Genomic DNA, 27,665 nt, shown 5'->3' on the forward strand with positions numbered 1-27,665 from the left:
CAAAAAAACCAGAGAGCTGAACGTCTCCCAGGAAACTGTAAATCTACTCGTTGCGAAGGAAACAGATACTTAAGGACGTGAAAAAACACTAAAATGGGTTAAATACTAAATTATTTCCCATATTTAATAAGCCAAGTCTCAATGATTGAATCGAACCACTAGATATATAGCTAACGGTGAGTAGCTACAGAACTAAAGCCTGGAACCCCTCAGGAAGGGTGTCCCTACAGTCGGCAGAACTCTGCCATCATGTCCCTTCCGTCCAGTTGGGGGGCAGACACCCAGACACGGTCCCCACGGGCTGTGCTGAGACTGCGCTGACCCGGGATCGTGCTGGATTCAAGCTCTATCCCCAAAGAATCCCGGAGCCATGTCGACACGACCCAGTTCTGTACTAACCTGTCCGTTGCTGGTCACGGTTGTGTTTTCAAACATGAAGTAAGCACCGAAGAAAAACACCAGAGCATCGAACACGCCTAAGAACGTCCAGTAAATGAACACCCGCCAGCGGAGGAGAGCATTCTTGGCGATGTCTCTGGGGGAGGCAAAGGGTGGGAACCTGTGATCGCGTCCACGCACACGCACCCACTCAGCCCCCACTGTGTCCACCGGCCCTGTGGGCGCCGTCCTCATCCGGGGGCCCCTGACTCACGGAGAGCCCTGAGGTGGCAGAGCTGCAGGGACAGGAGGAGGAGGGCCCCCGGAGGGGGTGGGGCCCCTACCGACACCCGCTCAGCCAAGCCCCGAAAAGCGGGTCCTGGAGAAGCCCGGCCGCGAGCACGGGGTTCCTGGTCTCCCGCCTGGGGTCACCCCACACAGCGTGTCCACGTCGCGGCCAGACCCCCATCTCCACCTGTCGACTGGCCGGCACACGCTCTGAATGCACGGAGCCTGTGGGATGCCAGGTGGGCTTCACAACTGACCACGCCCCCGAGTCACACTTGGTGCTCTGCGGCTCCTCCGGCCACACGGCCTGTCACTTCACTCAACACCACACCTGGTCCCAGAAGGGCCCTGGGACAGCTTGTAGCACAAAGCTGTTGTAACCGAAACCATCACGGTCAAAGCACAGTAAGAAGGGAGCAAACACGCTGAGGTGTGAGGGGCGACGTCCCCAGCCGACACCGTGGGAAGGACCAACAGACATTAAGTTTGAGCTTCCTGGGAGCAAAAGCAAAATGTTCTCCAGACTTTGCATTTTACTACACAGGGATATTCCCGAACAATTTGTTTGAATATTTTATTTCTCAAAGTGGACTGTTATATCACGACAGGAAGAAAGATGGCAGCGCCCACACTGCTGCTTCTGACAGTAGGGACACAGGACACAGGGACACGCTGGCATCCACTAATGACAAGACCGCGGGCCTCCGGGACCAGGCTGCGCATTTCACGATAGGACTTCCTACACCTGTTAGTTTAGTTCAATAACACAGAGAAGCTGCAGGATTTCCTCTGGGTGTGTGTCTAAAATGGTGTGTGTTCTCCTATTTTCTTAGACCTATTCCTGTATCATTAAATGCACGTGACAAACTCAGAGCTTGCTTTTTTTATCACCTACAGGGATTATTTTGGACCCCAACACTTCAAGACCCCATTTAATGGCTAATGATTCTGAGGAAGGCCGTGGGGCTGGCGACATGTCTTGACTGTGTGGGCACAGGACTCACACACATGAAAAGCCTGCACAGAATTAAGTGCACACACACGTGAGTACGTGTGTGCACACGAACAAGGACCAGTAAAACTGAGAAAACTCCAGTAAGACGGCTGGGCGTGTCACATTGTTGCCCTGCTTGTGACCCTGTCCTGCGGTTCTGCAGGATGGTCTGTCAGATGTTACCACTGGGGAAATTGGATAAAACCTCACAGAATCTCTCTACTATTTCTTACAACCACATGTGCATCTAAAATGTTCTGAAAATAACACGTTTAATTTACAAAGCCACAATAAACAGTGACACATTGAATCGGTCAGAGATCCCGGGGTGCAGTTCTAAAATAGCAGAAAAATCTTTTCCTCGTTATTAAAAATACTTTTTAGCAGAAGAGAGCACCCTGAGATCAGCTATGTTAACTTTTCTCTTTTCTCACTGAATGGAACCTATTTGGACCTGCAAGGATCATTTAGGCCATAAATCCACTGGGGTCACAAGGGGATAGAAACTCTCACCCCAAGTTCTTTCATGACCATTGAAAAACACGGTAAAATACAAACTGGCTTAACGTGTACATTTCAAACGCAACATAAATCCTCTGTCTGAATTTGGAGTGTATTCACTTAAATTACATTGCTTCCTGCTTGAAGAATCTCCTGTGGAAGCAAGTGTGTCAGCTGACACTGAATCGTCTGGTTTTTAAGTACTTCAACCAAGTATCATCTGGATTCGCGGTAGGGCTGCCCGGTCCTCCTCCGTGTCTACAGCGGCTGTCTGCTTGAGGTACCTGTAGAGGGCAGGGTCCCTCGTGAGCGTGTCCATGGTGACGTGCTGCTCCATCAGGCTGTACAGCAGGATGGGGAGGGAGGTGAAGCTGATGTTGTACAGCGTCAGGTAGGCAGTGTCGTACAGGGTCTGCAGGACCGAAAAGCCACGTGAAAACAGCACCCGGGCATCTTGACAAGATTTTCGGATAATTTGTTTCAATATGCATATATAGTTTTCATTTACAAAGGCCCACAAACACGAGCATTCTAAGATGCACACAGAGCCATTTTTCTACAGATACAGAAGGACAAGGACGTTTTTCAAAGTGTCATGATGTCGACTAGCCTGGATTAAAATCACAGCGGACCCACCCGGTCCTGCCATTCCAAACCTGCAACAACAGAAAGTTGCATAAAAGTTTGCAATTCTGATCGCCACCTCCAAGCTTCGATTTTCCCTGGTCCTGGATGCTTTAGATGAAAGCAGATCAGCAACGGAACGGGGGTCATCTGGCCTGCATGCCCTGCCGTCCACCCTCCGCCCACCACAGACACATGCGGGGAAGCGGGATAAGGCTCAGGTGAGCTCGACCTCAGGCCTCAGGACTCACCTGTTGTGAAAACCCACAGAAGAACTGGTATAAAAACTGAGGGAAAATGAAGCAGACATTCTGAAAGACAAGTCACACGCCTGTTAATCAAGGGCACATTGTAAGAGGTGTCACTTTTCTATCCCGTCACAGAGCTTGGCCACGTGACACACTCTACCTGGGCCAAGTGCCCCACATTCTCCAGCAAGACGGGCAATGGCTCTAAAACTCTTTGCTCATCTCAGGGGCTCCCACAGTGCACACAGGACCATTCTGGTCACCCTCAGATCAGACAGACTCAAGGGAAACTTGTGGCAGACAAATGAGGAGGCAACGTCGGTGTCAGTACAGACAGGAAAGAATGCAACCGCATTAAAGAAGAAGAAACTACTTCAAGGAGCTATAAAAGAATGCCCCTTCCTCAAGCGTTTTACAGCCCGTATCTCACTGGTTCCACATTCAGTTTTGAGACTGTGCGAAGAGAGCTGGGCGTTTGCTCCCGTGGTCCTACGATTACCCCCTCCTTTCTGACAGTCACTTCTATCCAATCACCCCTGTAGCCTCGGGGCATCGTGACAGACAAGCCATCGATCACACGCTCTGAGACGGTGAGAGGGGAAAGGAAAGGCTTCCTACCTTATAAAAGAAGTACTGCACAAGCTCAGATATTCGAATATAGTAAAAGTGCCCGTGAACAAGTAGCATCTTCTTTAAATGCTTAAATTTCGGTATCGCGTAGTCACTGTTCCTTGCAGCCTGGCGACCTTCCTTCCCAATGATGCCTACAAGAAGGGAGCAAGCGTGCTGAGTAAAGCCTTTCTCAACACCACGCAGGTGGACACGGACACAGGCAAAACGGGGCGAGGCTGAACCGTGACTGTCGGATTTCCAGTCACGAACGCTCTGTGTCACAGACAGTGTCCTGAACGTGTGTCTAAATTCTATGGCCCTGCCTTGGCTGTGTCCTTTCTCGTCCAGCTGCGTGATAAACCCGGGTTACCAAGAGGAGCAGGGAAGCAGAACCGAGGGGCTTACCTATGCCCACGTGGGCCTCTAGGATCATGCTGACGTCATTGGCGCCGTCACCAATCGCTAAAGTGATAGGGCGCTCTTTTGAAAATTTGATTAACTTAACAATCTGGAAAAGAAGTAAGTGCAGATTTTACCGTCTCTGTTGTATTTTTGCAAAGGTCATTCACTAACTAGGCAGAAACGACAAAGATGTAAAGTTAGCCAAGGAAAAATGAAACAACTATGTGCTTAAAGTGAATTATTTACTATATGCAGTCTATTTTATCCACTTAGGATAAAATCTTTTTCACGTCGAAAGTGAAACACACTTAAGCAAAAGCAGCTAAGAAATGACTGTAGTAAGATGAGCTGAGCAGGCTGGTGGGCAACAGGACAGACAGTGAAATCCAGGAAGTCATTTGCAGGGGCTGCTCCACTCCTTATGTAAACGTGGGGGGAAACAGATTTAAATATACGGGGGGGGGGCGGAAATGTGAACGCTGCATTCCGTTAGAAGATACTGCTATTCCAAGCTATCTGGTTTCAAGCACCTATTTTTTAAAATAAGCTGTTCATTCACTTTTCAAATTTGTCATGTGTGCAAAACCAAATCTGACAACTCAATGCAATGAATAATTTCCAAATTTTTAGTCTGTTTCTTTACAGTCTTTTTTTCCTATTTATGTGCCTAAGTATAAGGTTCTACGATGTAAGACTGAAAAGATGAGGAAAAAATGTGTGGATTGTCTTCTTGTTTCAAGACTGAGACACTAATTGATATAAAAGTTTGCAAAAGTCAGTTAAGAACCTAAAAGAAATACCAAGTAACATGTGAAAACCAAACGACATCCTTAGTTCTGTTCTGGACATCACTATACAAGGTTTACGCAGAGTCACACACTTAAGAGGGACAGTCGGGAATAAAACCATTTTTATCCCAAATACAATGTACATGAATTCTTGAGTCTGCTTCTCTTCACTGAGAATCACCCCAGGGCGATGCTGGTGTTTTATGCTTAGTGACACTGTCACGTGGCAGATCAGTGCAGCACGCATGCAAGGACGCTAAAAATGACCCCTTTGCACGTGGTGTTCAGTATTTTACCTTAAGCACTAGGTCAGTCTGAGAAGCTGACAGTTTCCTTCATGAGCAACTCAAGAGAAACTGATCTCCCTTATCTAAAATGTGGTTTACAGAATTGGGACCATTTTAGGTTTACCAACACCAGAAAGGCACATGTGCTCACGTTCGTATCCCATATGCTTTAAAAAATATTTAATAACACACAACAGGGGGCTTCCCTGGTGGCGCAGTGGTTAAGAATCCGCCTGCCAATGCAGAGGACACGGGTTCGAGCCCTGGTCCAGGAAGATCCCACGCGCCACGGAGCAACTAAGCCCGTGCGCCACAACTACTGAGCCCGTGCTCCAGAGCTCGAGAGCCACAACTACTGAGCCCATGTGCCATAACTACTGAGCCTGTGCTCTAGAGCCCTCGAGCCACAACTACTGAAGCCCGCGCGCCTAGAGCCCGTGCTCCGCAACGAGAAGCCACCACAATGAGAAGCCGCGCACTGCAACGAAGAGTAGCCCCCGCTCGCCGCAACTAGAGAAAGCCCACGCGCAGCAACGACGACCCAGCGCAGCCAAAAAAAAAAAAATTAAGAAAAAATCACACGTCAGGTGGTGTTTCCACAAGAGTGTGGTGCAATGGGCAGAACGTGAGCTCGGAGTCCGACAGAGTGGAAGCCGACTCGGACCGCCACTTTCCAAGTCACCCCTCCAGGCAGGTTCTCCCGATTTCCTGTCTTAGGTGCTTCATTCCTAAAATTAGCACAGCCTCCCTCGCCTCAAGGGTTCCTGTGAGGTCGGTGGGTTCGCACCTGCCTCAGCGATCGGCACACAGCCTGTGAGGTCGGTGGGTTCGCACCTGCCTCAGCGATCGGCACACAGCCTGTGAGGTCGGTGGGTTCGCACCTGCCTCAGCGATCGGCACACAGCCTGTGAGGTCGGTGGGTTCGCACCTGCCTCAGCGATCGGCACACAGCAGGTACTCGACCGCAGCTGCCTCCCACCGGCTTCCGTAGACTCTTACAGACGGCTTTACCGCCTCGATACAGCTCTGTTTACGTGACAGGTGGGACGGACATCTCCCTTGGTCTCTGTACCCGGAAGGGCCATCCATTTGATTCCATCAACGCTTACTAATCACAGCGAGCAAAGTCAGTCTCACGTTTCAATTTCTATCATTTTTGCTTCCATTTTTAAAAGGAGGTGGTTTGCTAGATTTAAAAAAAACCCCGAGGCTGTCAGGGCTCATGAATGGCTCTCACTACGTAACCCCCTTCCCCCCGGGGTCCCTAGCTGGTTCCTGGCGGGCGGCGGACCTGGGCCTTCTGCAGGGGCGCCATCCGGCAGCACAGCACGGCGCTGCAGTTCCGGCAGATGTCCAAGAAGAGCTCCCGGTAGCTGCTGGAGCTCCCGTCCTCACGTGGCTTCACTATCAAGGACAGCGCGGCGCCATCAATAATTAAACCGTAGTCCTGCGTATCGGCTGAGAGCCTGTTAGATCACACAAACCAGAGAAATTACTCAACAACTAAATGCAGAGATTTGAGAAGACTATGTACTTTTTCGGGGTATCTATAGATGCTACACATTCAGGATCAAGGATTAAGAAACTGGTTTTTCTTGTTTTGTCAATAATAATACAGTCTCTAGATTAGTGGCTGTAAGGCCTTTGATTACATTTTAAAATTGTGTGTGAATTAAACTTTCTCATTTCACTGAGGCAAACAACGGTTGCAACTGTGGATTCCTGGGCGTGTTCCGGTACTTGACAACAGAAGGAGAGCGTTTATCCCGCTATCGAAGAGACCGGCCTTTATTCCCGAACTGCCTGGCCACCTCAGCCAACCACAGTCTTTATTGTTACAACTAATACCTCCTTGCTACTCTGCCCGGGTGACGTGACTTGGAAAGAACATGGTCGTAATATTTCTCTTTGCTGGGTTTCAAAATTACAAGGAGTATCTCTAATCCCCAAAAGGAATTCTGCAGATAGGGCAAAGGGAAATATCGTTGTACTATTTATAAATGAATAATTTTAAATTCACATATGATTAGAGAGCTGCCTTTGCTTTACCTAAGTTAATGAAAATTTGAAATGGTTCAAATGAAATCTAATCTTAGATCATGCATCTAATACCAGCAAGGACAGCATTGATAAAATATGAATAAATTGGTGAATATTCTTGGAAAAAACAACTGTTGGGCATACACTGTTTTGTCTTCATCGACAAACGACCATGCATTATTCACGTCTCCCTCCTGCTCTGGCAGATGCCCTGAGGAATCCATGATGCAGCCCCCAAGCGTCGTAGAAGCAGATGGGAATCATCCCATGCATGGTATTTTGTAAATCCATGAATCAAGTCTCTTTGCATCCTCAGCCAGCAGTCTGCAAGTGAGGATACACACACACACACACACCGCTCTGATGCAAAAAGGCATGTCACAGTTGCTAAAGAGAAATAGCTCTGGTCATGGTCCCGACCACGGGATGCTGTTAGAGGCCAGAGGACAGGACCACGTCCGCACAAGGGAGCTGAGGCCACGGCCCTGCCCACGGGCCTTGCCCAGTCCCTCTGCAAACGTCCCGCCTACCCTGAGAAGCTGTCGCGGGTCAGGCTGGCGCCGCAGTGCAGGATGGTCTTGCTCAGCTCGAAGAGCAGGTCGTGCAGACTCTGCTCCTCCAGCCTCTTGGTGGTGACCTCGAGCAGCTGCGTATTCCTGCGGAAGAGCTTGCAGGCGTAGCAGGCGGCGGCTGCTGTCTCCATCTTGTCACCCGTGAGCACCCACACCTTGATGCCCGCCTTCTGCAGGGCCTCGATGGTGTCGGCCGCCTTCTCCTGCAGCCTGGGGGGCGGGGGGCGGGGGACCACACACACATGTCAGCGTGGACACAGCAAACCGAAGTGTAGAATTCCAAGCACTTGTGATCTACTAAACTGTTTCCGTTTTTTGCCCCCAAATTAAAAAGCACGCTGGCTTGTGATTTACTGTAAAGGACCTGAAGCTGGTTACAGCTGTGTATTAACTTTTTACAACAAAACACTTCCTAATACCAGAAAATCCACAGGGATAAAATATTAAGAAACAAAATGGCATCTTGTGCAAGTAACAGTTGCCGAGCACACAGTTTTCTGCCTGGTGGGACTTGCTACTCAGAGAGGATTTTACGCTATTATAAGAAGGCCCATCATAACCGCCAACCAAAAAAGTCTCAACCAGGGAAAAACGGGACCTGGAAAAGAGGTGACACTCACCACCTTTTCTTTGTGCATAAACTGTTCTAATTTTGCCACGTATCAAATTGGAGCCCAGGTTCCCCTAGAGAACGTGCAATGCCAGTCGCGGCTGTGGGACTGGCTGAGGGGCATCACAGGCTCGCCGCGCGTCAGATGCTGCGGGAAGGGCTCGCCTGCGACGTTTTGTCTTTGCCAGAACCTTGCAGGACGAGGACTGTGTTATGACCCTGGTCCACGTGTAGAAAGCCCAAGGCTTGCAGAGGCCACAAGACAAGTCTAAGGATAAACGGCCCTCTTGATCTCGGTCAGGCTGTCTTGCCATCTGCGGAGGTCTGGCATCAAAACCATGTCTGCCTCATTTGGGGGCCTGCTGTGTTTTCTAGATTTTAGAGTCTTAGTTTTTGACAGATGTGTGTCAGCGATGTACTGTATTTCTGTCCAGTGCTGAGTGAAAGGAAAGGGAAGGATCTGTATTCTGACTGGAAGCCTCGGGTTAGATTCTGGGGTAAACTTCCCAGGTCAAGTCTGGAGGTGATACAATCGTACTATTCTAGAGACAGAAAAAACCATCTCTCATTTCATCCTGTTTTGCAAAAAGGAAACCGAGGCCCAGAGGGGTCTGTAAAGATGTTGGCTAGAGATTTTAAAGAAATAATTTGTAATCAAACATCATCACTCCAACCCCTCCCCTCCCCCCCATCCCCGGGGATCTACTCTCAATGTCCTGAGGTGTCAGCTCCCCCCGGGTGCATCAGCTCCCAGGACCCCTGTGAGGGTCCTCGGCTCTGCAGGCGAGGATCCCTCCGCCCTTAAGAGCCTTCCCTTCTCCCCAGTTCCTCCAAGGACCCAGGAATTTTACCAGCTATTATTGTCAGTTTTTGCGATATTCTACTTCATTATTTTAAATTCCTTCAATGAGTGATGACAAAAACACTGAGAATGTTAAGATCTAAAATGTTTACACTCGTATTTGGAAAGAACTAGTGACAAATTTAGGAACAGATTAGTTATTGATTCCATTCTAAAGAATAATTGAACAACATAGCCTTGTAGCTTGACTATTCCTAATACGGTGTGAAAATGCTGACCACTTCTGGTTTCTTCTGGGGAGGTGTGACTTTCAGGCCTTTTATTCGTGGAAAGTCAAACATCACAATAGCACAGCCTGACCCCCTGTGCTATTACCCTAGGCAACCAAGCGGCCTGCCCGGTCCTGACGCGTGAACGCGTTCACCGGGTGCGGCTGACACCGGCTGCGGGGCTCCTCCCGAAGCGGCCCTGTAGCCAGTGCTGTCCCACTGCAACATGATTATTTCTGAAAACAAGCACAGCGAGGCTTTACCGATCCTCCACGGCCGTAGCACCGAGCAGGATAAGGTCTTTCTCTATTTGCTCATAGGCTTCTGCTAATTTCCTTTCCCGATCTTGAAGCGCCACTTTGGCAGCCTGCAGCAGCTTACAGATGCCTTCATATTCTTCTTGGAAGAGCCTTTTGTAGGCAACACACAAGGTCCGAAGCCCCTCCTGCAGGACACAAAGCAGCACTTAACGTGAACTCGAGGGTCACTTTGCTGAATATCACTTCCCAAAGCTTTCCCGACACCCCTCTCCAGCAAGAGTGACTAACCAGAGAACGAGAAACCAACCCACCCTCAAAGGGCTGGTCATCTGCAACTGAAGCATATCCACCTTAAATATACATAATCATGGTAGATTATAAAGTTTTCAAACTAGTAAGCGTGGGAATACAAAATATAAACCAGGGCCGTCGAAAGATAAGACTTTGTTCTTTTATTTTGACAAATGAAGAGTTAACCTTTTTTAGGATAGCAATTTGCAATTTATAGTAAATATCAAGTGATATTTCTTTTTTTTTTGGCCACACCACATGGCATGTGGGAACTTAGTTCCCTGACCAGGGATTGAACCCACGCCCCCTGCAGTGGAAGCTCAAAGTCTTAACCACTGGACCACCAGGGAAGTCCCATCAAGTGATATTTCTAAAGTGACGCTTTACGTGGGGTGTTTGTGCAACACTTTGATCTTATTTGGGTCTCACTGAAGGAAAACCACACGGTTATTGATCAAACCTATCGGGTCCACAGGAGAGTAAAATAAGAACCTAAGACTAATTCTGGATGTCAGGGCACACAGGGCAAGCACACCAGGCGGCAGGGCACCAGGAAGCTGGGCTCTCGAAGGCGCCACACGGAGCACTTTCACTCCATCAACAGACGTTTCCTTCGGTCACGATGAAGCAACCATCACAATGGCCCGACTGGCGACCTTGGATGATCCCCTTCTGCTTCCCTTGTTCCTTCAGCCCCAACTCTACTGATCCCCTGAAATGAGCCAGAGTCTCCTACGTAATCAGTCCAAATTCTGGGAGAACACTGGTTTCTAAGATTTTAAGAAGGTTTTCCACTATATGAATTCTAATGTCCCATAACTCTCAGGGAACGCGTCACATCTTTCATATTTTCTCCGACCTCCAGATGCAGCCGAAGGACACGATCATGGTCGGGTTAACAGCTCCTATTGTCCCTGGAGCTCTTAGAAGCCTGAGGGCGGGAAGGGAGCCTCCGGGAAGGAGCAGGACAAAAGCAGCATCTGTGCGTCCGACACTCTGGGAAGGCTCTGAGCTCCGTGACCGCCCACCGTCCAGATGCTGAGTCCCGTCAGAGGGGAGCAAGCAAGCAGCCCGCTCGCCTCTCTCTGAGAAGGCAGGTCCCTCCCCACCCCTGAGCTGTGAAAGCGTAGAGATGCTGTTCCCCTGCATCCTTCCTGGGTCCACTCCCCGCTCACTTCGCTGCCCTCCTGACTGCCTGCCTCCTTTGTGGGGCAAGAGCTCTCAGGCTGCTGGCACTGTCTTACTTCACCCCCGACTCCTTGGCACACAGTAATAACTCAGTAACTTCTCTTAAAAAAAGTAAGTGGTTGAAGTTGGATCAGAAGCATCCATGGTGATCAAGTTACAGATCAGAGACATGAACCTGAACTACAGAACAGATCCTCTGGCTTCTCCTAAGAGGTGAAACGCACAGGATGTATGACTTCCTTCTCACGCCAGAAAAACTGCACGGTAAGAAAGAGGGTTTGTGAGGATAGTAATTCAGAGCTGTCCCAGAACACAGAGCTGGTGTGAACGGTCAGCAGGAACTTCAGAAATAAATAGAACCTTGCTTTTAAAAGCAGCTATGGGACTTCCCCTTGTGGAAACATGGAGTAGAAATACTTTTCTCTATTCTTCCTGCGAAGTATTACTAAAACCCTGGACACTGTATATAAAACAATACTGATATACAAACAAAGCCAGACAAATACACCACAAGGAAAGAAAATTACAGGACATTATCCCTTACAAACATAGATGCAAAAATCCTCAACAAAACTTCAGTAAACTGAATCGAACAGTATGTCTGAAGGATTATACACATGACCAAGAGGGATTTATCCCAGGGATGCAAGGGTGATTCAACATATGAAAACCAATCAATGTAATATATGACATAAATAGAACAAAGGAGAAAAACTCACATGATCATCTCAATAGATGCAAAGAAAGCATCTGACAAAACCCAACACCTTTTCATGATAAAACCACTCAGTAAACTAGGATAGAAGGGAACTTCCTCAACCTGATAAAAGCCATATATGAAAACTCATAGCTAGCATCATACTCAACGGAGAAAGATTGAAAACTTTCTCCCTAAGATCAGGAACAAGACAAGGATGGCTGCCTTTGCCACTTCTATTCAACATGGTACCAGAAGTCTTAACCAGAGCAATCAGGCAAGAAAAAAAAAAGGTATCAAGTTGGAAAGGAAGAAATAAAGTTATTTCTGTTCTTAGATGATAGGATATTATATGTAGAAAACTGTAAGGATTCCACCACCACCGAAAAAAAAAAAATTGTTGGAACTAAAAGACGAATTCAGTAAAGGTGCAGAATACAAAGTCAACACACAAAAAGCAGTTGCATTTCTATACACTAACTATGAACAATCCAAAAAGGAAATTAAGAAAACAATTCCATTTACAATAGCATCAAAAAGAATAAAATACCCAAGAATGAGTTAAACCATGGAGGTGAAAGATTCATAGACTGAAAACTACAATATGCTGCTGAAAGAAATCATAGAAGATCTAAGTAAATGGAAAGGCATCCTGTGTTCATAGATTGCAAGACTTAATATCCCACGATGACAACACCACCCAAAGTGATCTACAGGTTCAGAACAACCCCTATCAAAACTCCAATGGCATCTCTTGTGGGAATGGGAAAACCCACCCTAAAATTCACGTGGAATCTCAAGCGACTCAGAGTAGACCACGATCTTGTAAAAGAAGAACGAGGCTGGAGGACGGACTCATGTTTCCTGGTTTCAAAACTCACCGGAAAGGGACAAGTAACCAAAACGGTGTGGTCCTAGTGTAAAGACAAACATAGACCAACGGAACAGAACTGAGAGCTCAAAAATGAACAGTTGCACATGTGGCCCAATGATTTTTGACAAGGATGCCAAGACCATCCAACAGGGAAAGAACAGTCTTGTTCAACCAATGGTCCTGACACAAGCGGCCATCCATATGTGAAAGAGTGAAGCTGGACCCTTACCTGTCCCACACACACAGAATTAACTCTAAATGGATCAAAGACCTGAATATAAGTGCTACATTATAAAACTCTCAGAAAAAAGAAAAAAACATAGGGACAAATCATGATCTTGGATTTGACAACAGTTTCTTAAATACGACACTAAAAGCACAGGCCACAACAAAAGAATATATTGGACTTGATTAAAGTTAAAAACTTTTGTGCACCAAAGGATACTATTGAGAGAGTGACAGACAACCTACAGACTGGGAGAAAATATCTGCAATTCATACATCTGATAAGGTGTTAGTATTCAGAATATATAAAGAACTCCTACAATTCAACAAGAAAAAAAACCTGATTAAAAAATGGGCAAAAAACTTGAATAAGCATTTCTGCAAAGAAGATACACAAATGGTCAATAAGCACATAAAAAGGTGCTCAACATTAGGTGCTCTTCAGTCATTAGGGAAATGCAAATAAAAACCATAATGAGCTACCACTTCATACCTAACCAGGGTGACTATAGTTAACAAAAATGGAAACTAACAAGTGTTGGCAAGGATGTGGAGGAACTGAAACCCTCACGCACTGCTGGTGGGGATGTGAAATGGTGCAGCCTCTGGGGAACAGTCTGGCATTTCCTTAAAAAGTGAAACATATTGGAATTACCAGGTGACCCAGCCATCCCACTCCTAGGTACATAATCAAAGGAACTCAGACAGATACAAGTGCACCCATGTTCACAGCAGCATTGTTCCCCGTGGCCAAAAGGTGGAAACAACCCAAGTGCCCACCAACAGATGATGGATAAACACAGTGTGGCACATGTAGCGCATCCACACGATGGAATATTATTCAGCCACAAAATGGAATGAAGCTCTGATGATGTAAGAACTCGGATGAGCCGAGAACAGACTGAGCACTCACTTCAGAACAAAATGTGAGAAGAAAACCAAATAGGTCACAAGGGAAAGCATTAAGCGCCAATCACTGGAAGTCCTCAGGATAAAGATCTATTTTCTTCAAGACCATCACAATGTGCTTGTCATTCTGGACGCCCTCACCCCCCAACACCAGCGGAGGGCTGCGGAGGGTGGTGCCCGCCCAAGGGCACGTGGCCAGGCTTCCCACGGTGCACGCACGTGGCACCCAGCAGGAACGCGCCCCCCACGAGGGAGAAGAGGCGTGAGGCCGCCGCCCACATCTCACCACTGCGTTGCGCTCCACTCTGGATCGGATCTGGTCCACCTTGCCTTCTATCACTCGGGGAAATATTGAAGAATCTGCTCCTTTGCAAAACAGATAAATTTCTCCTAAAAAACGAGAAAAGAAGATTTTCATTTAATCACTCTATGGGGAAGACAAAATTATTTTTCAAATGACGCTTTCATTAAAAACAAAACCAGGGGTACCAGCGCTGAGACTGTCATGGAGATGTCGACTACCAGTTAACCTGTAAGATCAGGAAAATGTCAAAGCTACAGAGCCCCCCCCAAAGCCTCGTTTTATTCCGACAAGCCCAGAATCTCCGGAAAGTCAGGAACCAGGAACGAAACTGGCTCCTGGGCGTCCTTCCTCCTGTCACTTCCGCCTGCTCCCTGGCAAGGATGTGAGTGAGGGACGAATGCCCTCGGGACCAGGGAGGGGGTACGGACGCAGAGGGCATGGCCGACCCCAAATGGGGTAACAAGCTGCTGGGACACCGGGCGTGACCAAGAGTGATGAGAAGCACCTGTCCAACGATCCTCCCCACACCTACTGCCCGGTCACGTCACATGTCTCAGCGCTGGGGGTGCGCGCTCCTCCCCCCTCGAGGTGAAAGGTTTTCCCCTCCAGACGGGTCGGGAAGCTCTCGGCTTGGACAAAACTGCGGGCGCCCGCGCTGACCCACAGACCGCTGGCACCGGGGCTCCTCTTTCTCGAGGAATCTTCTGGCCTGCAAACCACGTGGCTCTCTGCTGGGGAAGCACCGAGGGGCTTGTCACAGCGGCTGCAGGGCCGGAGAGGGGGCACTGCCGCTGGGACCGGGCTCTATTCAGCACTTGTCATCAGACAGAAATCACGAACACCGAGCCCCGGCCTGGGGTGGGTCCCTGGAAACCCAAGACGCTGACGGCCCGTGGGAAGGAAACCCGGGAGCCAAACCCAGGGCACCAGGAGGGGCCGGGAGGAGGGGGCACAGTGCTGGGGTGAGGGCTGGGAAGCCCAGAACCGGTGGTCCCCACGGGGATCTGGACAAGGGCCCGTGAACTCAGGGGCAGCATCGGAGCCCACCGTGGCTCTGTCCTTGGTCCCAGAAAGAACTATCTTCTGCAACATACAGAGCGAAACACTTAAAACACAGCCCGGTTCACGCTCACGGAAGTCCTGGAATTAAACCCAGGGCAACGTCAACCTTCGGCCAGGAAGGATGGCATCTGCAGTGCGTGTCGCAGGCATGCGGAGGGGACACGTGGGGCTGAGAGGGGAAAGAAGCGGCAGCACGGCCGCCACCCCCAGTGGGGATCTGAGGAGCAGTGAGTCCGATCCCCAGGAGAAGCCTGCACACCCTCAGGCCGTGACCCAAGAGTCCTGGTCACGTGCCCGCCACCAGCCGTGACTTCTAGGCAATGCTTGTACGTACGGCATCAGATATAGGATAAAACAAGTTTTGTGGTCCAGACAATTCTGAGTGGTGATAACTTCTTGAACAGTAATTCTTTTTCTAGAAAAATCACAGATGACTCCAAGTAATGGCCTGTGAATGACTTAAATTTTCTACTGTCTCAACCTGTCATCCCGCTGTACCCGCCATAGACATGGGACGTGTTCAGCCTAAAGACTTGGTCAAGCAGAGCCTCTGACATGAAAACATCTGGAGTGGAAGGCAACATTTAACTTGCAAAGGACAAGAGCAGACAGTATTGGGCCCCAGCTGTAGACCTGCTTTTCCAGTTTTGTAAACGAATAAGAAGTTAGAACTCCAGAGCAGTGCAAACACACAGGTGAGGTGACCGTGGCCCACGCCAAGCGCCGTGGGACCTGGGTGGCTGCCACGGCTGCAGTGGCTTCTCGGGGAGAATCCTCAGAAGCTCAAGGCTGCAGGGGCTCTGGTCTCCGTCCTGCCCACGAGGCTGTAAATCAGTGCCTTTAGGGTCATCTCCGGGGAGGTATTACTACTTAGAGAACAACTTGTTTAGTTAAATATTCAACGTCTCTGAGAATTCACTGCTGCCTTGCGGGGTTCTGATGGCCCGGCCTCTCCCCTCCAGGAAGGGGTTTCTAACGGCGCGAATGCCGAGGACGTAAGTCCTTCACGTGACCCAGCTCCTGCTCCAGGCTGAGCCACGCTCCTTTTGATGGGAAGTGTCGCTGTTTGTGAAGATTCCACGGTCCACGCCTCGGTTCCAGCGCTGTGCCGGGGCGGGTCAGGAGAATGTGCAGAGGGGGCAGAAGATGGTCTGTGACCAGCTGAGGCGTTGCTTCCCGAGGCTGTGGCCGTGACTGCCGGCTCACGGACTGTCTCAAGCATGATTCACGTTTGTATGGGGGAAAGTCACAAGAGAGAAAGACTGATGGTGTGACCTTGCGCGGTTGAAGGCCTTCATCCTGGATGGACCCTGGCGCTGCCAGCGCACAGCATGGGGAGCACCAGCCCAGGGGACTCGTCTCCAAACATGACGGGCCGTGTGCTTCCCGTGTCCCGCTGCCCCTGTGGCCACGTGTTCGGGGCAGCATTTACATAAAGACTTGATGTCCACGGCGCCCACTGGTGCAAGGCTCGGTGGTGGAACCGTCACACCTGACAGCCTGTTTCGGAGGTGAGGGAGCCACGCGGATCCGAGCGCCAGCTCTGAGACGCCCAAGTGCTCCAGCTCACGGAGCGCAATTCACAGGGCCTGGCTGAAAGACGGGCCTTCAGCAACCTCCCGATGTCCCCAACCGGCTTGGGAGACAAAATAAGGCATTTCCCGTCCCATCGCAAGAGGCTCAAGCAGCCCTGTTCAGGGACCTCACTCTGCGGAAATGAAATCCGCTCGACCTGGGTGCTAGGATGCTGCTGACGTAGAGCTCTCCAGGTCACACTTCAGGCTGAGTCTGTTTAGGTTCAGGGCAGCAGCTTTGCTTGGTTTCTCTCCAGGCAAGTTTCCAAAGAGAAAAACATAGCCTAGTGCGCTCTACTTTTAAGAAACGAAAGAGTCAGATGCCATGTCTCTTGGTAAGATGCCATGTCTCTTGGTAAGATGCCACGTCTCTTGGTAAGATGCCACTTGGAAACACGTGAGTAAACCGAACCCAGCAGCACTCACCGAGCACTCAGCAGGGCTGCGCTGGGCTCACTGTGGAGAAAGTAGAGCTCTGCATTCAGGACATCTGCAGCCCCGCAAGGGCAGAAGGAAACCAGGAAGGCTTCCTACAGGCGGCTGTGGAGATGTCCTGGGAGAGCTGCACATGAGTAAGAGGGCCTCCAGGTGGAAAAGCCCTGCCAGGTAGAGGGCCTCCAGGTGGAAAAGTCCAGACCAGGTTGAGGGCCTCCAGGTGGAAAAGTTCACACCAGGTAGAGGGCCTCCAGGTGGAAAAGTCTACACCCGCTAGAGAGCCTCTAAGTGGAAAAGTCCAGACCAGGTAGAGGGCCTCCAGGTGGAAAAACCCCGCCAGGTAGAGGGCCTCCAGGTGGAAAAGCCCCGCCAGGTAGAGGGCCTCCAGGTGGAAAAGCCCAGGCAGTGCACCCTGGGGGGTGGCCTAGGAAGGAAAGCGGGAGGCAGCTCAGGGCCTCCACGAGAAAAGCTGGAGCAGTAGCTGCCTGTTTCCATCAAGGACACGAGCCCAGGGGGCCCGGCAGGGGCTGCGAGCAACGGGGGCTTGGGAAGGACGTGGTCGCAGACGCCTGGGCGGGGCCTGCGGGGGGGACCCAGGATACAGGCTGCGGCGTGTGTAAGCCGAGGGGAGTTTACAGCCCCGGGGATGAGTCACAGGACTTTCCCTCGCGGGAAAAACCAAAGGTGACTAAACCTCAGCCTAAGATGCTCGGGGACAAACGGGGCCTGAGGTTGAGGAGTTAGAGTTGGTTTATCCATGTTTTTAAAAAAGAGAATAAATAGTTAAATCCTTAAAGCTCCTATAGAATTTAGGCATCAGAGTAAAACACAGTCACAATGTATCACTTAAGAAACCAAAGGGAAAGAAATTTCTACCTGTAGCAGATTTGACAATTACACTCATTCTCCTTCTTACTGAGTCAAAGCTCAAAATTTCCAGCAATTCAAACCTGAAAAAGAGATTGAAAAATTGCTGTTACTGTCATCCGGCTCCACGTCTCATTACATCGGGGTGACTACCGACCCTCGCCTGCATGCTTCACGGTCCCTAAAACAGCAAGGGGGTCGTCAGCCGGGGTGGCTGTGAGGCTGCGCCGGCCCCGCTGGCCCACGAGCTGGCTCCTGGGAGTTCTGGAGCACCAAGCGGCGGTTATGGCCTCAGGGGCGCTCTCACTTGCCTTTCCAGCTGGAAACCAGAAGCCGGACAGCAATGTCACTGCCCTCCCAGGGGTGACCCCATGGCGCCCAGGGGCCCCGAGCGCTTGCGGGAGGAGCCCCAGCTGACCTCGGCGGGCCTAGGGCCCAGCAGCCGTTCTGGAGTCGAGGGGCTCACCACCTCCGCAACCTGGGAGTTTATTATTCTTAAGAGCAAAAATTAAAAATCCAGCTCTTTTGAGACCATCACCACCAAATCTTACATTCTTTACCACGTGTGCCGTATCCATAACTGCCCATTGATGTTTATTTAGCAAGGAGAGATGGATGACCCCATCCTCTGAGTCAAAATCAAAACATGCCATTTGTCTCTGGGAGCAGCAGTTTTAGACTAGATGGTCCCTAAGAGTCGATATGGAAAGTGAAACATCCCCCGTCCATCTGGTCCCTCCAAGGCTACCGCTCAGTGTTTCTATAGGACCCCGTGCTCCACGGCCTGGGAACCTGCTCTGAGAACACAGGATTCCAGGGCCACTCCCGGGGAAAGGGCTTACGTTGGCCCTCTCGTGGGGAGTCAGAGCTCGGCCTTGGGGGTGTCAGAACGTACTAGAAGCTCTGTCAACTCCTGCAGTAAAACTGACAATGTGTGGCTTAACCCCAGCCTGTCTGAGGGCACACCACCACCCAACTTCTCCAGGCGTTTCGGTGACACTCTTGGGGTTGTTACTGAGAAGAGGGAGAATGAGTTACGGAAGGAGTACAGAGACTTTGGTATTTTCTCCAGGGAAAGAGCTCTGTAAAGACAATCCTGCACTTCCATCCCAGCCTGGCAGGGTTCTCACCTCTCAATGTCATTGCCCCTGTTTTGCAGCTCCATGTAATTGTCCTTCAGCCTCAGGTACGTGAAACCCAATCTGCAGAGGAGAAGACATACCTGGGAGTCAATGTGGACCCTGATGGTCCTCTTTCGTAGCATGTTTCCATTTTACACTTTGGGAAAGCTCTCCTTTTGAAAAAGAAATGCTTCCAGAAAAACAGAGGCTGTAAACTGCATTGTAAAGTTGGGAAATTATAGCACTGTCTCGGAACATTCTCCAAGAGCCCAGGGAATGTCAACTTACCCGACTGTCTGGCGCACCACACGCAATTAGCTGCCTTCTTACTGGCGGGTATGAACGGCAGCAGGTCTGAGGATTGGTCCCTGTCTCTACTGATCAGTGGGGCTGCTTGGAGGTTGGTTACCATGTCAGAATTGGAAGGACTCTGGGAGCCCGTCAATCTCCAGGCAGACGCTCCATTTTACTGATGAGGAAACTATAGCCCCGTTCAACCAACGGGCCACGGGGCACTTCATCTGTAACGCCCCCTCCTGCACCAGCACGTGTGAGGGCTCTGCCCACACGGGCCCAGGCTGGGATGGGAAAGAGCAAACGGGCCTGGCTTCTGGACTCAAGGAGCTTCCAGGACGTGGAGGTGGAGACATACACTAACATGGCAGCAGCCCTAATCGTATTAGGAAGACACTATGGGACCGTGAGGACAGGGTCCCGCTGACCTGGCAGGAGCTGGCAGGCTGAAGGAGAGGCTGCTTGGAGGGTGACCTCTATGACTGAATGCGCCTTGATTCCTGAGCACTCGTTTTCCAAGGAGAGAGAAATCTCGATTCAAGAACTCTCACCTACGTATGTGTGAATTTGTACATTGAATAAAGGTCTGTGGTGACACAATGTTCATACCTGATGTCACTTTCAAATTGCATGGGAAAAACACATATAGTTTAGCCAACAACAAAAACATGGTTCCAATTAGAGAAGAAGTGCCTGGCGCCCACTCACTAAGGTAGCAAAAGGGGAGGGTGAGTGTGGCCTTTAGCACTTTTTAAATTGAAAGATAGTTGATTTACAATATTGTTGTAGTTTCAGTTGTACAGCACTGTGATTCAGTTCTTTTTGCAGATTATATTCCATTACAAGTTACTATAAAATATTGGGTTAGCTCCCTGTGCTGTACAGTATAAATCCTGCACTTTCAGTATTAAATCATGGTAGTAAACTGTGAGAATGGAAAAACATTTCCCTGATGGAAATTATGCCATGTGTCTGGAAAAAAGTATTTTTCTAAGTGTTTGCTTACAACCCCATGTCATGAGGCAGCGAAAACTCCCAATAACAAGATCTCGAAGGAGGTGGAGTTGGCACAATAGGACACGTGGGAAGTGAGCAGTGAGAGAACCCCAGCACCCAGCATCACCCTTTCCTTGCTGTGTGACTTTGGGGAAGTTGCTTGATATCTCTGGGTGTCAATTCTCTAGGATGGATGAGGAAGACCTGTCATAAAGGGATTCTAAGACTGCTGGTATCTTTAAAAGCCTGTGACTATTTGGAATGCCCTCTAACTAATTTACTGCAGAAGTTAGGAGGAAAAACCACCCATCTGAGACAGCAGGAGGGACCCGTGTGCACCACTGTGTGGGAATCGGGGGGAAGCCCTGAGCATAGAGGCAGTGACCGCTCCCTCAGCAGAACACACCGGACGCAGGACGCTTCCAGGACGAGCCTGTGGTCGGGGTGGAGATGCCCCGCACACCCCGCGCCCCCGGGACCACAGACGCACCTCTGGATGCCTTCGACCAGAGCCACCTCGTCAGGCGAGGCTGAGATGTACGCGCAGCGCCTCCCTGTGTCCGGCGACTTCCTGGGCCCGTCCGCCTCGTCGCCGTCCTTCACCTGGATGGTGTGGCACAGGCAGACGGCCCGGAAAAACAGCTCTTCCCGCTCCTGCAAATGCGGCACAAACCCACAGCTCTGCGGCACATCCGCGCAAAACAAGGAAAGCAAACAGAAGACGGGAAACAGCAACGCCAGGCCTGCAGCCCTGGGCGTCAGGGAGTCTTAGTTCCACCTCTGGCGGTGGCAGCCGAGTCTGGCTGCCTTCCCTCCTCTCTCGCGGTCCAGATGAAGACGGACACGGACCTCAGGGAGGCAGGGGGTTCAAGGCCACAGGAAGAGACGGGCCTGCGATCCCCGGGTTCCCGGAAGCCGTCCCGCGCCCTGGGGTGCGACCGAGACTGAGGGGTCAAGAAGGGCTGGGCTGGCCTCACGCGGGCCAGGTGGGCAGCTGAGGCAGGTGGGACGCCCCGCAAGGTCACAGACCACCTGGCCCTCCCCCGAGGCTCGGGGGTGAAGAGGCCGTCTCTGCACCACCAGAGGCCCACGCGCACCGGCTCTCAGAAGGCCGCTGAGGCGGAGCCGACTCAGGCCCCCTCAGTCCCCTGGGGCTCCACGCAGCCTCTGCAACCACCAAGGCTTCCGGAACGGTCTCCTGGGCAACCGCCGCCGAGGGTCACGGCCCTCCTGGAGGGGGTGAGACCTGGAGCCGCGGAACCAGTGTGTGTGTGTGTGTGTGTGTGAAGCGTATGTGAGCACGTGTGCCTTGTGTCTGTGTGCATGTGTGTCCATGTCTGTATGTGTGTGTGTGTGTGTGTGCCTTGTGTGTCTGTGTGCAGATGTGTGTCTGTGTCTGTGTGTCTGTGAGCACGTGTGTGCCCGTGTCTGTGTGTCTGTGAGCACGTGTGTGCCCGTCTGTGTGTGTGTCTGTGAGCACGTGTGCGCCCATGTCTGAGTGTGTCTGTGAGCACGTGTGCCCGTGTCTGTGTGTGTGCCCGTGTCTGTGAGCACGTGTGTCTGTAAGCACACATGCCTGTGTCTGTGAGCACGTGTGTGCCTGTGTCTGTGTGTGCCCCTGTCTGTGAGCACATGTGCCCGTGTCTGTGTGTGTGTGCGCCCGTGTATATGAACACGTGTCTGTGAGCACGTGCCTGTGTCTGTCTGTGAGCACGTGTGTGCCCGTCTGTGTCTGTGTGTCTGTGAGCACGTGTGTGCCCACGTCTGAGTGTGTCTGTGAGCACGTGTGCCCGTGTCTGTGAGCACGTGTGTCTGTAAGCACACGTGCCTGTCTGTGTCTGTGAGCACGTGTGTGCCTGTGTCTGTGTGCCCGTGTCTGTGAGCACATGTGCCCGTGTCTGTGTGTGTGTGTGCCCGTGTATATGAGCACGTGTGTCTGTGAGCACATGCCTGTGTCTGTGAGCACGTGTGTGCCCGTCTGTGTGTCTGCGTGTGCGCCCGTGTCTGCGTGTGTGTGTCTGTGTGTGTCCGTGTGTGAGCACTCATGGTCTGCAGGGCCCCCTACTCTCAGCCCACGGCTTCCCCACCTGGCCACGTGGTGAAAGCTGCCCCGGCCCTGATGTGACGGCCAGATGCACCTGGGGACGCCTGTGCAGATGGGGACGCTCACAGCTCTCTCCCCCAAGTCGCCGGAGGGCGGCATCGGTCCTGGACCCCAGGACCGGAGGTGCCCCTGGTCCATTGCACGACCCGCCCATGGACGGGTGGCAGCAGGGTGCACGGCCAGGAGTGCGGCCACCTACCCGCCCGCCGGCACCCGGAGAGGCGTCGATCATGTCGATGGCGGCGGCGGCGGGGAGCACCTGCCCGTTGCAGATGGCGTGCGGCACGTACACGTGGCCCTCCACACAGCACTCCTTGAACTCCATGTTGTTCTCGGTGAGGGTGCCCGTCTTGTCCGTGAACACGTACTCCACCTGCGGACATGGCTCGGCTGGGAGCTGCTGCCCCCTGAGGGCCCTCGGACCCCCCAAGGCAGCCTCGACCGAACGAAGCGACTTCCGGGGCCTTCACCCAACCGTGCTGCCTCCCCGGCTGGACGGTGAGCACGCTGGCCGCCCCCGCCTGCAGCTCCGTGCATGCGAGCGTCCAGACACAGCCTGGCTCCGGGGGCCGAGGGGGGACTTTCTACACTTTTCTCCTTCCATCTCATGGAAAGACAGAGACGCGGTAGGGGTTGGGGGCTTGGTCCTAGATCCGATCTGACCAAAAAACCAAGGGTACGGGTGGGATGAGCTTATCCCATAAGGCCTGGGAGGTGCAAGCCTGCAGCATCGTTTAAGGGTTGGAAGGTGACAGAATTCAAACAAGTCAAGGGACAAAAATCTCCGATAGAAAACTGTGGCAAGTGTGAAAACTACACAGAGCTTTAAACCCTGGATCTCGATGAACTGAAGGAAGGTGGGGATCCTGGACCCTGTGGGCACCTCGTGAGCTGTGGGGAGCACAGGTCCCCCCCGAGTCCCCACCGCCGGCTATCAGAGACCCGCGGGCCCAGGACGGGGTGGAGGGTCCCGGCGAGTCCACGCCCTACGCATCCTGCTGGGCTCCCGCTCGGGGGCTCCCACCTGCACGTTCCGTCCGCGGGACACGCTGCAGGGCGGGTACCTGTTATTACGCCCACTTTACAGGTCAAGAGCCGTCAGCCTGGAGCAGGAGTTCAGTGGAGGGGTTCTGAACTCTTTTCACCGCGAGACTGAAACTCGGGTCTCACTCTGCCCACCTTGACAATGATGACCGGGGCCGTGAGGACCGAGGAGATGGGACGGGAGAGCCGAGGGCAGCCCCTGTGAGCAGGCTCACTGCTAACTCTCCCTTGAAACCCAGAATCAGCACCACTTAGAAAGGCCACGGCTGAGCTTATGGCAGTGAATTAATGTGATGAATCTGCATAACTTGTAAACCCAAAAGCACCCCGCACTGTCACATAAAGTTAAAAAACCACTTTGCCGCCGTCTTTCACTAGGTATAGGTTATATCTCTATGCATGAGCTGAAATGGAAACGTTCCCATCTGACCATCCTGATGATCTGCCTGCGTGGTAAGAATCACGTAGCTTCTAGAAACCTGGGGACATGAAAGAGAGGGGCTCAATGGCCAGCCAGTGAGAGAAGACAATTCAGGAGACCTGACCTGTCCTAGCTCTTCGTTTAAATCCGAGGTGTTAACCAGAGGCCCTTCCCCCGTTCCCTCGTCAAACATTTCTTCGTCCCAGGTGATGAAGTAGGAGCCGAGGAACTTCTGCATCTCCACGGTGACGTACATGGACACGGGGATGATGTAGTTGAAGAGAACCATGAAGGCCAGGAAGTCCGTGAAGGCTCTGAGAAACTAAGAGAAGGCCGTGTGATCCCCATGCCGTCCACCAGCATCACGACGGCTCAAATCTTAGAGTCTGTCAGGCACAGCTTAACAAGTGCTGTTTTTAAACCAAGTGCTTCAAACCCAAAGGTAAAGACCACTGGGGCAGCGGGGGCCGTCGGATTTGTCTCCTGCACCCGACTTTAGCACCGCGGCGGGCCCGGGACAGGAGCCGTCCGACATCTGACCTGCTGGGGGGTGGGGGGTTTGGGGAGGGGATTAGGTCACTTGTGAGTCACACTCAGAGACGGCGGGGAGCAGGGGGTGGGTCTCCAGCCGAGAGCCCGCAGGACGCTGTATACTGTGATTATTGCAAGTTTCCCTCGAGAGTCTGATAAACGACCGAATTTAGGGGTCTGTACAAATGGTGTTTCTGTATAGTTTTATCCTTATTTCTGAGCCATTTGTCTCATGGGAGGTCGGACTGAACACAGGAAGGAAGTGGGGGCCAGGCTGGGATCTGCACACGGCCCTGCTCTGAGCTGAGTGGATCCGGGTCTGGATTTGCACACCGCTCGGGTGGACGCAGTAGGCCAGCCAGAAGACTGTACTGCTTTAAGTAGAGGACAATTCAGCAAATTAACACACTGGTTTGGGGGGAAAACATTTTTGATAAATATGAGCAACGGAGCCAAAATCCCCCTCCGTAAGAATGAAACCAATTCTTATTGTAATTTCCCATCATTGAGATGCTCCTTTTATTCATCTATTACCTAATGAGGGACCGTGTACCTCACTAATAAGCAGCTACTCAGCCCCTCTTATAATACAGGTCACCGCGCTGAGTTTTATGTGTTTAAGGTGTGTCCTTATGAATCTAGGATGGAAGCCGATACCTTTTCAGACTTGACTATTCAAATACCCAAAGAAGGAGGCTCAACCAGTGTCTACAGCTGGGGGGCCGGCGGCGGGGGCAGGCAGCTGACACCTTCACTGTCCACGAGCGCGTCTACTACAAAGATTTCATCAACCTAGACCTCATCCGGTCTCCCCACGTTTCCATAGCGACAGCCTGCGGAGTCACTTTCCGTACCAGGTTCCTCTGTCTTTCCGCCTCTGTCTTCTGGTTGTACCATGGCTCATCTCGGAACGGTTCGCTCTGCCACACGTACTTCATGACGGTATTAATCAGCGCTTTGCTGATCAGGATGCAGAGGTACACGATGAGGAATACATTCATTGATCTGAAACACAAGACAGCGGCGGTGGCTTAGTTCCCGTTCCCCGAGGAATCCTGAGCTGTGCGTCGCCTTTCTCACAGACGTCAGCAGGAACATGTTGTGAACAGACAGGGACAGCACAACAGCAGGTTTTAAAGGACCCCCCGACCGACCGTCACGGTAAACGTGAAAATGCAAGCTCGTCTACATCTGAGTACGCTCCGTGGGCACTGGCACGTGTTCTGGGGCCACCAGGGCAAGCGCTGAGGGCAGGAAACTCCGACCGGCAGGAGGGCACAGCCTTGCTCACAGGGCTTCTGTACGGTCTAAGACTCTTAACTCAAAGAACACCCAGAAATCAATCTCTGCTACCACGGAGCATCAGCCAGTGAGCTCCAAACTTGGAGATCATCACCACGAAGGAAGCGGGGAGGGAGGGAGGGAGCGAATGCCCTCCGCGTAGGAAAAGTGCTGAATCCTTAGCCGGTATCTTAGGAGCTTAGGAAGGAGGTTTGATTTTCCAATATCTATTTCTGAAACCAATTTGTCAGTGCAGACATCTGGAAACTAAGCATTCTTCTTTAATAAGAACCAATTGTCCAAGTTCACATCTGAGGCAGCCACAGATGGACAGAGACCCAGGATCACATTTCAAGGTCGACTTGCCAGGAGCAGACAGACGATGCCTCAACAGTCTCCCCACAGATCACCCAGGAGCCCAGAGCTCTTTATTACACAACATGCGGACACTCAGTTGTACACTTCAAGTCAAGGACACACTTTAGCGAGAGGTAAAGAAGACATCATTCTGGGCCATGTTTTCTTACAAATTCAACTGTGTCCTTGACTTACTATCAGAAGGATTTTACCATTTAATGAAAAGAAGACTGTTCCCTCTGCTAATGCTTTCCTCACTGAACCCGTATCAGAAAAGTGACTGAACTTTCACTTTTTCATGAAATGGTGGGAGGAGATGCTGGGCACCCACAACTGACCTTGACCCAGAACTCCAGGTGTCCACGCGGGGGCGGGAGCCTGCAGACGTGGCTGAGGGTGCATGGCCATTTACGTCCCCACAAAGTAAGACTGTCAATCTAAGGTCTAAATAACCCGCTTGACTGTCCATCAGATCCCATGAAGGAGTTGCTAGTAAGACTAAGAGGAAAATGGTTCCCCATCTGCGGGGGTTTGCGACAGCGGGAAGCCACGGATGGGTTCTTACATGTTTCGAACCATGGGGCACTCAGCTTACTTTTCGACAGCAGATCGCTTCTGGGATTTTGACTGATAATTCAGCGCCATCTTGGTTTCCATGCCCGTGTAAATAGCAACACCTATAAAGTACAGAGCAGATGTTAGAACAACACCACAACTGTGTCTTGCTCTACGTCGTAAAGTATGCACAGCTACGATAAAAGCGAAATTTTGGACAAAACGGATCATATTTTAAATTTTTCTAGGCAAGCTAGCTGTTCATAAAAAGTCACACAGGATTCTTTAGACCAAAGGAATGCTTTCTTTTCCTGCATAGAGAGCAATCCACACTTGTTTTTAAGTTCAGATTTTAATGTATTGAGTTTTCCAACAACGGGACACATTTGTCTATTTATAAGTTGTTTCAGTTAAAACATAAAAAGTAACCCACCAGAAGTGGGAAATACTAGCAAAGAAATACAGCCATTAAAGGAAATTTCTTGCAGAACTACACCGTGTGAATCCTTTCATAGATATAAGTTTACGTCTGAGCCAAAAACTACAGGCACTTAATTTGCAAGCAACACTCCGAGGTGTCACGGCTCTGTGGACGGCGGTTATACGCGGCGACTGGTTTTCTTAGTGAGGAAAATTACCGCGGCCGTAAATCCACAGCCCCTCAAAGCACAAAGAGATGCTTTCATGGTACGCTTTCATCCGTAGTTAAATCTACGGATTTTAACTGCTTAATGGGTCCTTGGTTTTAGAAGCTATTATTAATAATTCACTAATTAAAACATTTACCGAAGATTTTCTCAGTGTTCTTTAGCGTGGCTCCTCTAAGAAGCAAGTTTTCCGATCCTAATGGCCTGCAAAGA

General features: G+C 50.9%; 1 protein-coding gene across 3 annotated transcripts in view; it reads right to left on the reverse strand.

Moving 5' to 3' along the window:
• The window catches only part of ATP11A (ATPase phospholipid transporting 11A), a 124,520-nt gene that overhangs the window by 15,822 nt on the left and 81,033 nt on the right, over positions 1-27,665 (reverse strand). For 2 of the 3 annotated variants that reach the window (XM_061171185.1, XM_061171184.1), the window contains exons 9-25: positions 27,592-27,656; positions 26,846-26,927; positions 25,467-25,617; positions 24,206-24,403; positions 22,816-22,989; positions 21,003-21,166; positions 19,232-19,303; positions 18,111-18,184; positions 14,146-14,249; positions 9,679-9,860; positions 7,693-7,944; positions 6,414-6,588; positions 4,051-4,153; positions 3,652-3,797; positions 3,037-3,096; positions 2,446-2,573; positions 400-535 (exon numbers count right to left, since the gene is read on the reverse strand). In XM_061171185.1, the coding sequence (XP_061027168.1) occupies positions 400-535; positions 2,446-2,573; positions 3,037-3,096; positions 3,652-3,797; positions 4,051-4,153; positions 6,414-6,588; positions 7,693-7,944; positions 9,679-9,860; positions 14,146-14,249; positions 18,111-18,184; positions 19,232-19,303; positions 21,003-21,166; positions 22,816-22,989; positions 24,206-24,403; positions 25,467-25,617; positions 26,846-26,927; positions 27,592-27,656 (2,266 nt within the window). Of the gene's footprint in view, positions 1-399; positions 536-2,445; positions 2,574-2,603; positions 2,818-3,036; positions 3,097-3,651; positions 3,798-4,050; positions 4,154-6,413; positions 6,589-7,692; positions 7,945-9,678; positions 9,861-14,145; positions 14,250-18,110; positions 18,185-19,231; positions 19,304-21,002; positions 21,167-22,815; positions 22,990-24,205; positions 24,404-25,466; positions 25,618-26,845; positions 26,928-27,591; positions 27,657-27,665 lie in introns of those variants that run through there. The other variant, XM_061171186.1, reaches the window with a different exon arrangement.

Source organism: Eubalaena glacialis, chromosome 16 (assembly GCF_028564815.1).
Source record: "Eubalaena glacialis isolate mEubGla1 chromosome 16, mEubGla1.1.hap2.+ XY, whole genome shotgun sequence".
Lineage (NCBI taxonomy): Eukaryota > Metazoa > Chordata > Mammalia > Artiodactyla > Balaenidae > Eubalaena > Eubalaena glacialis.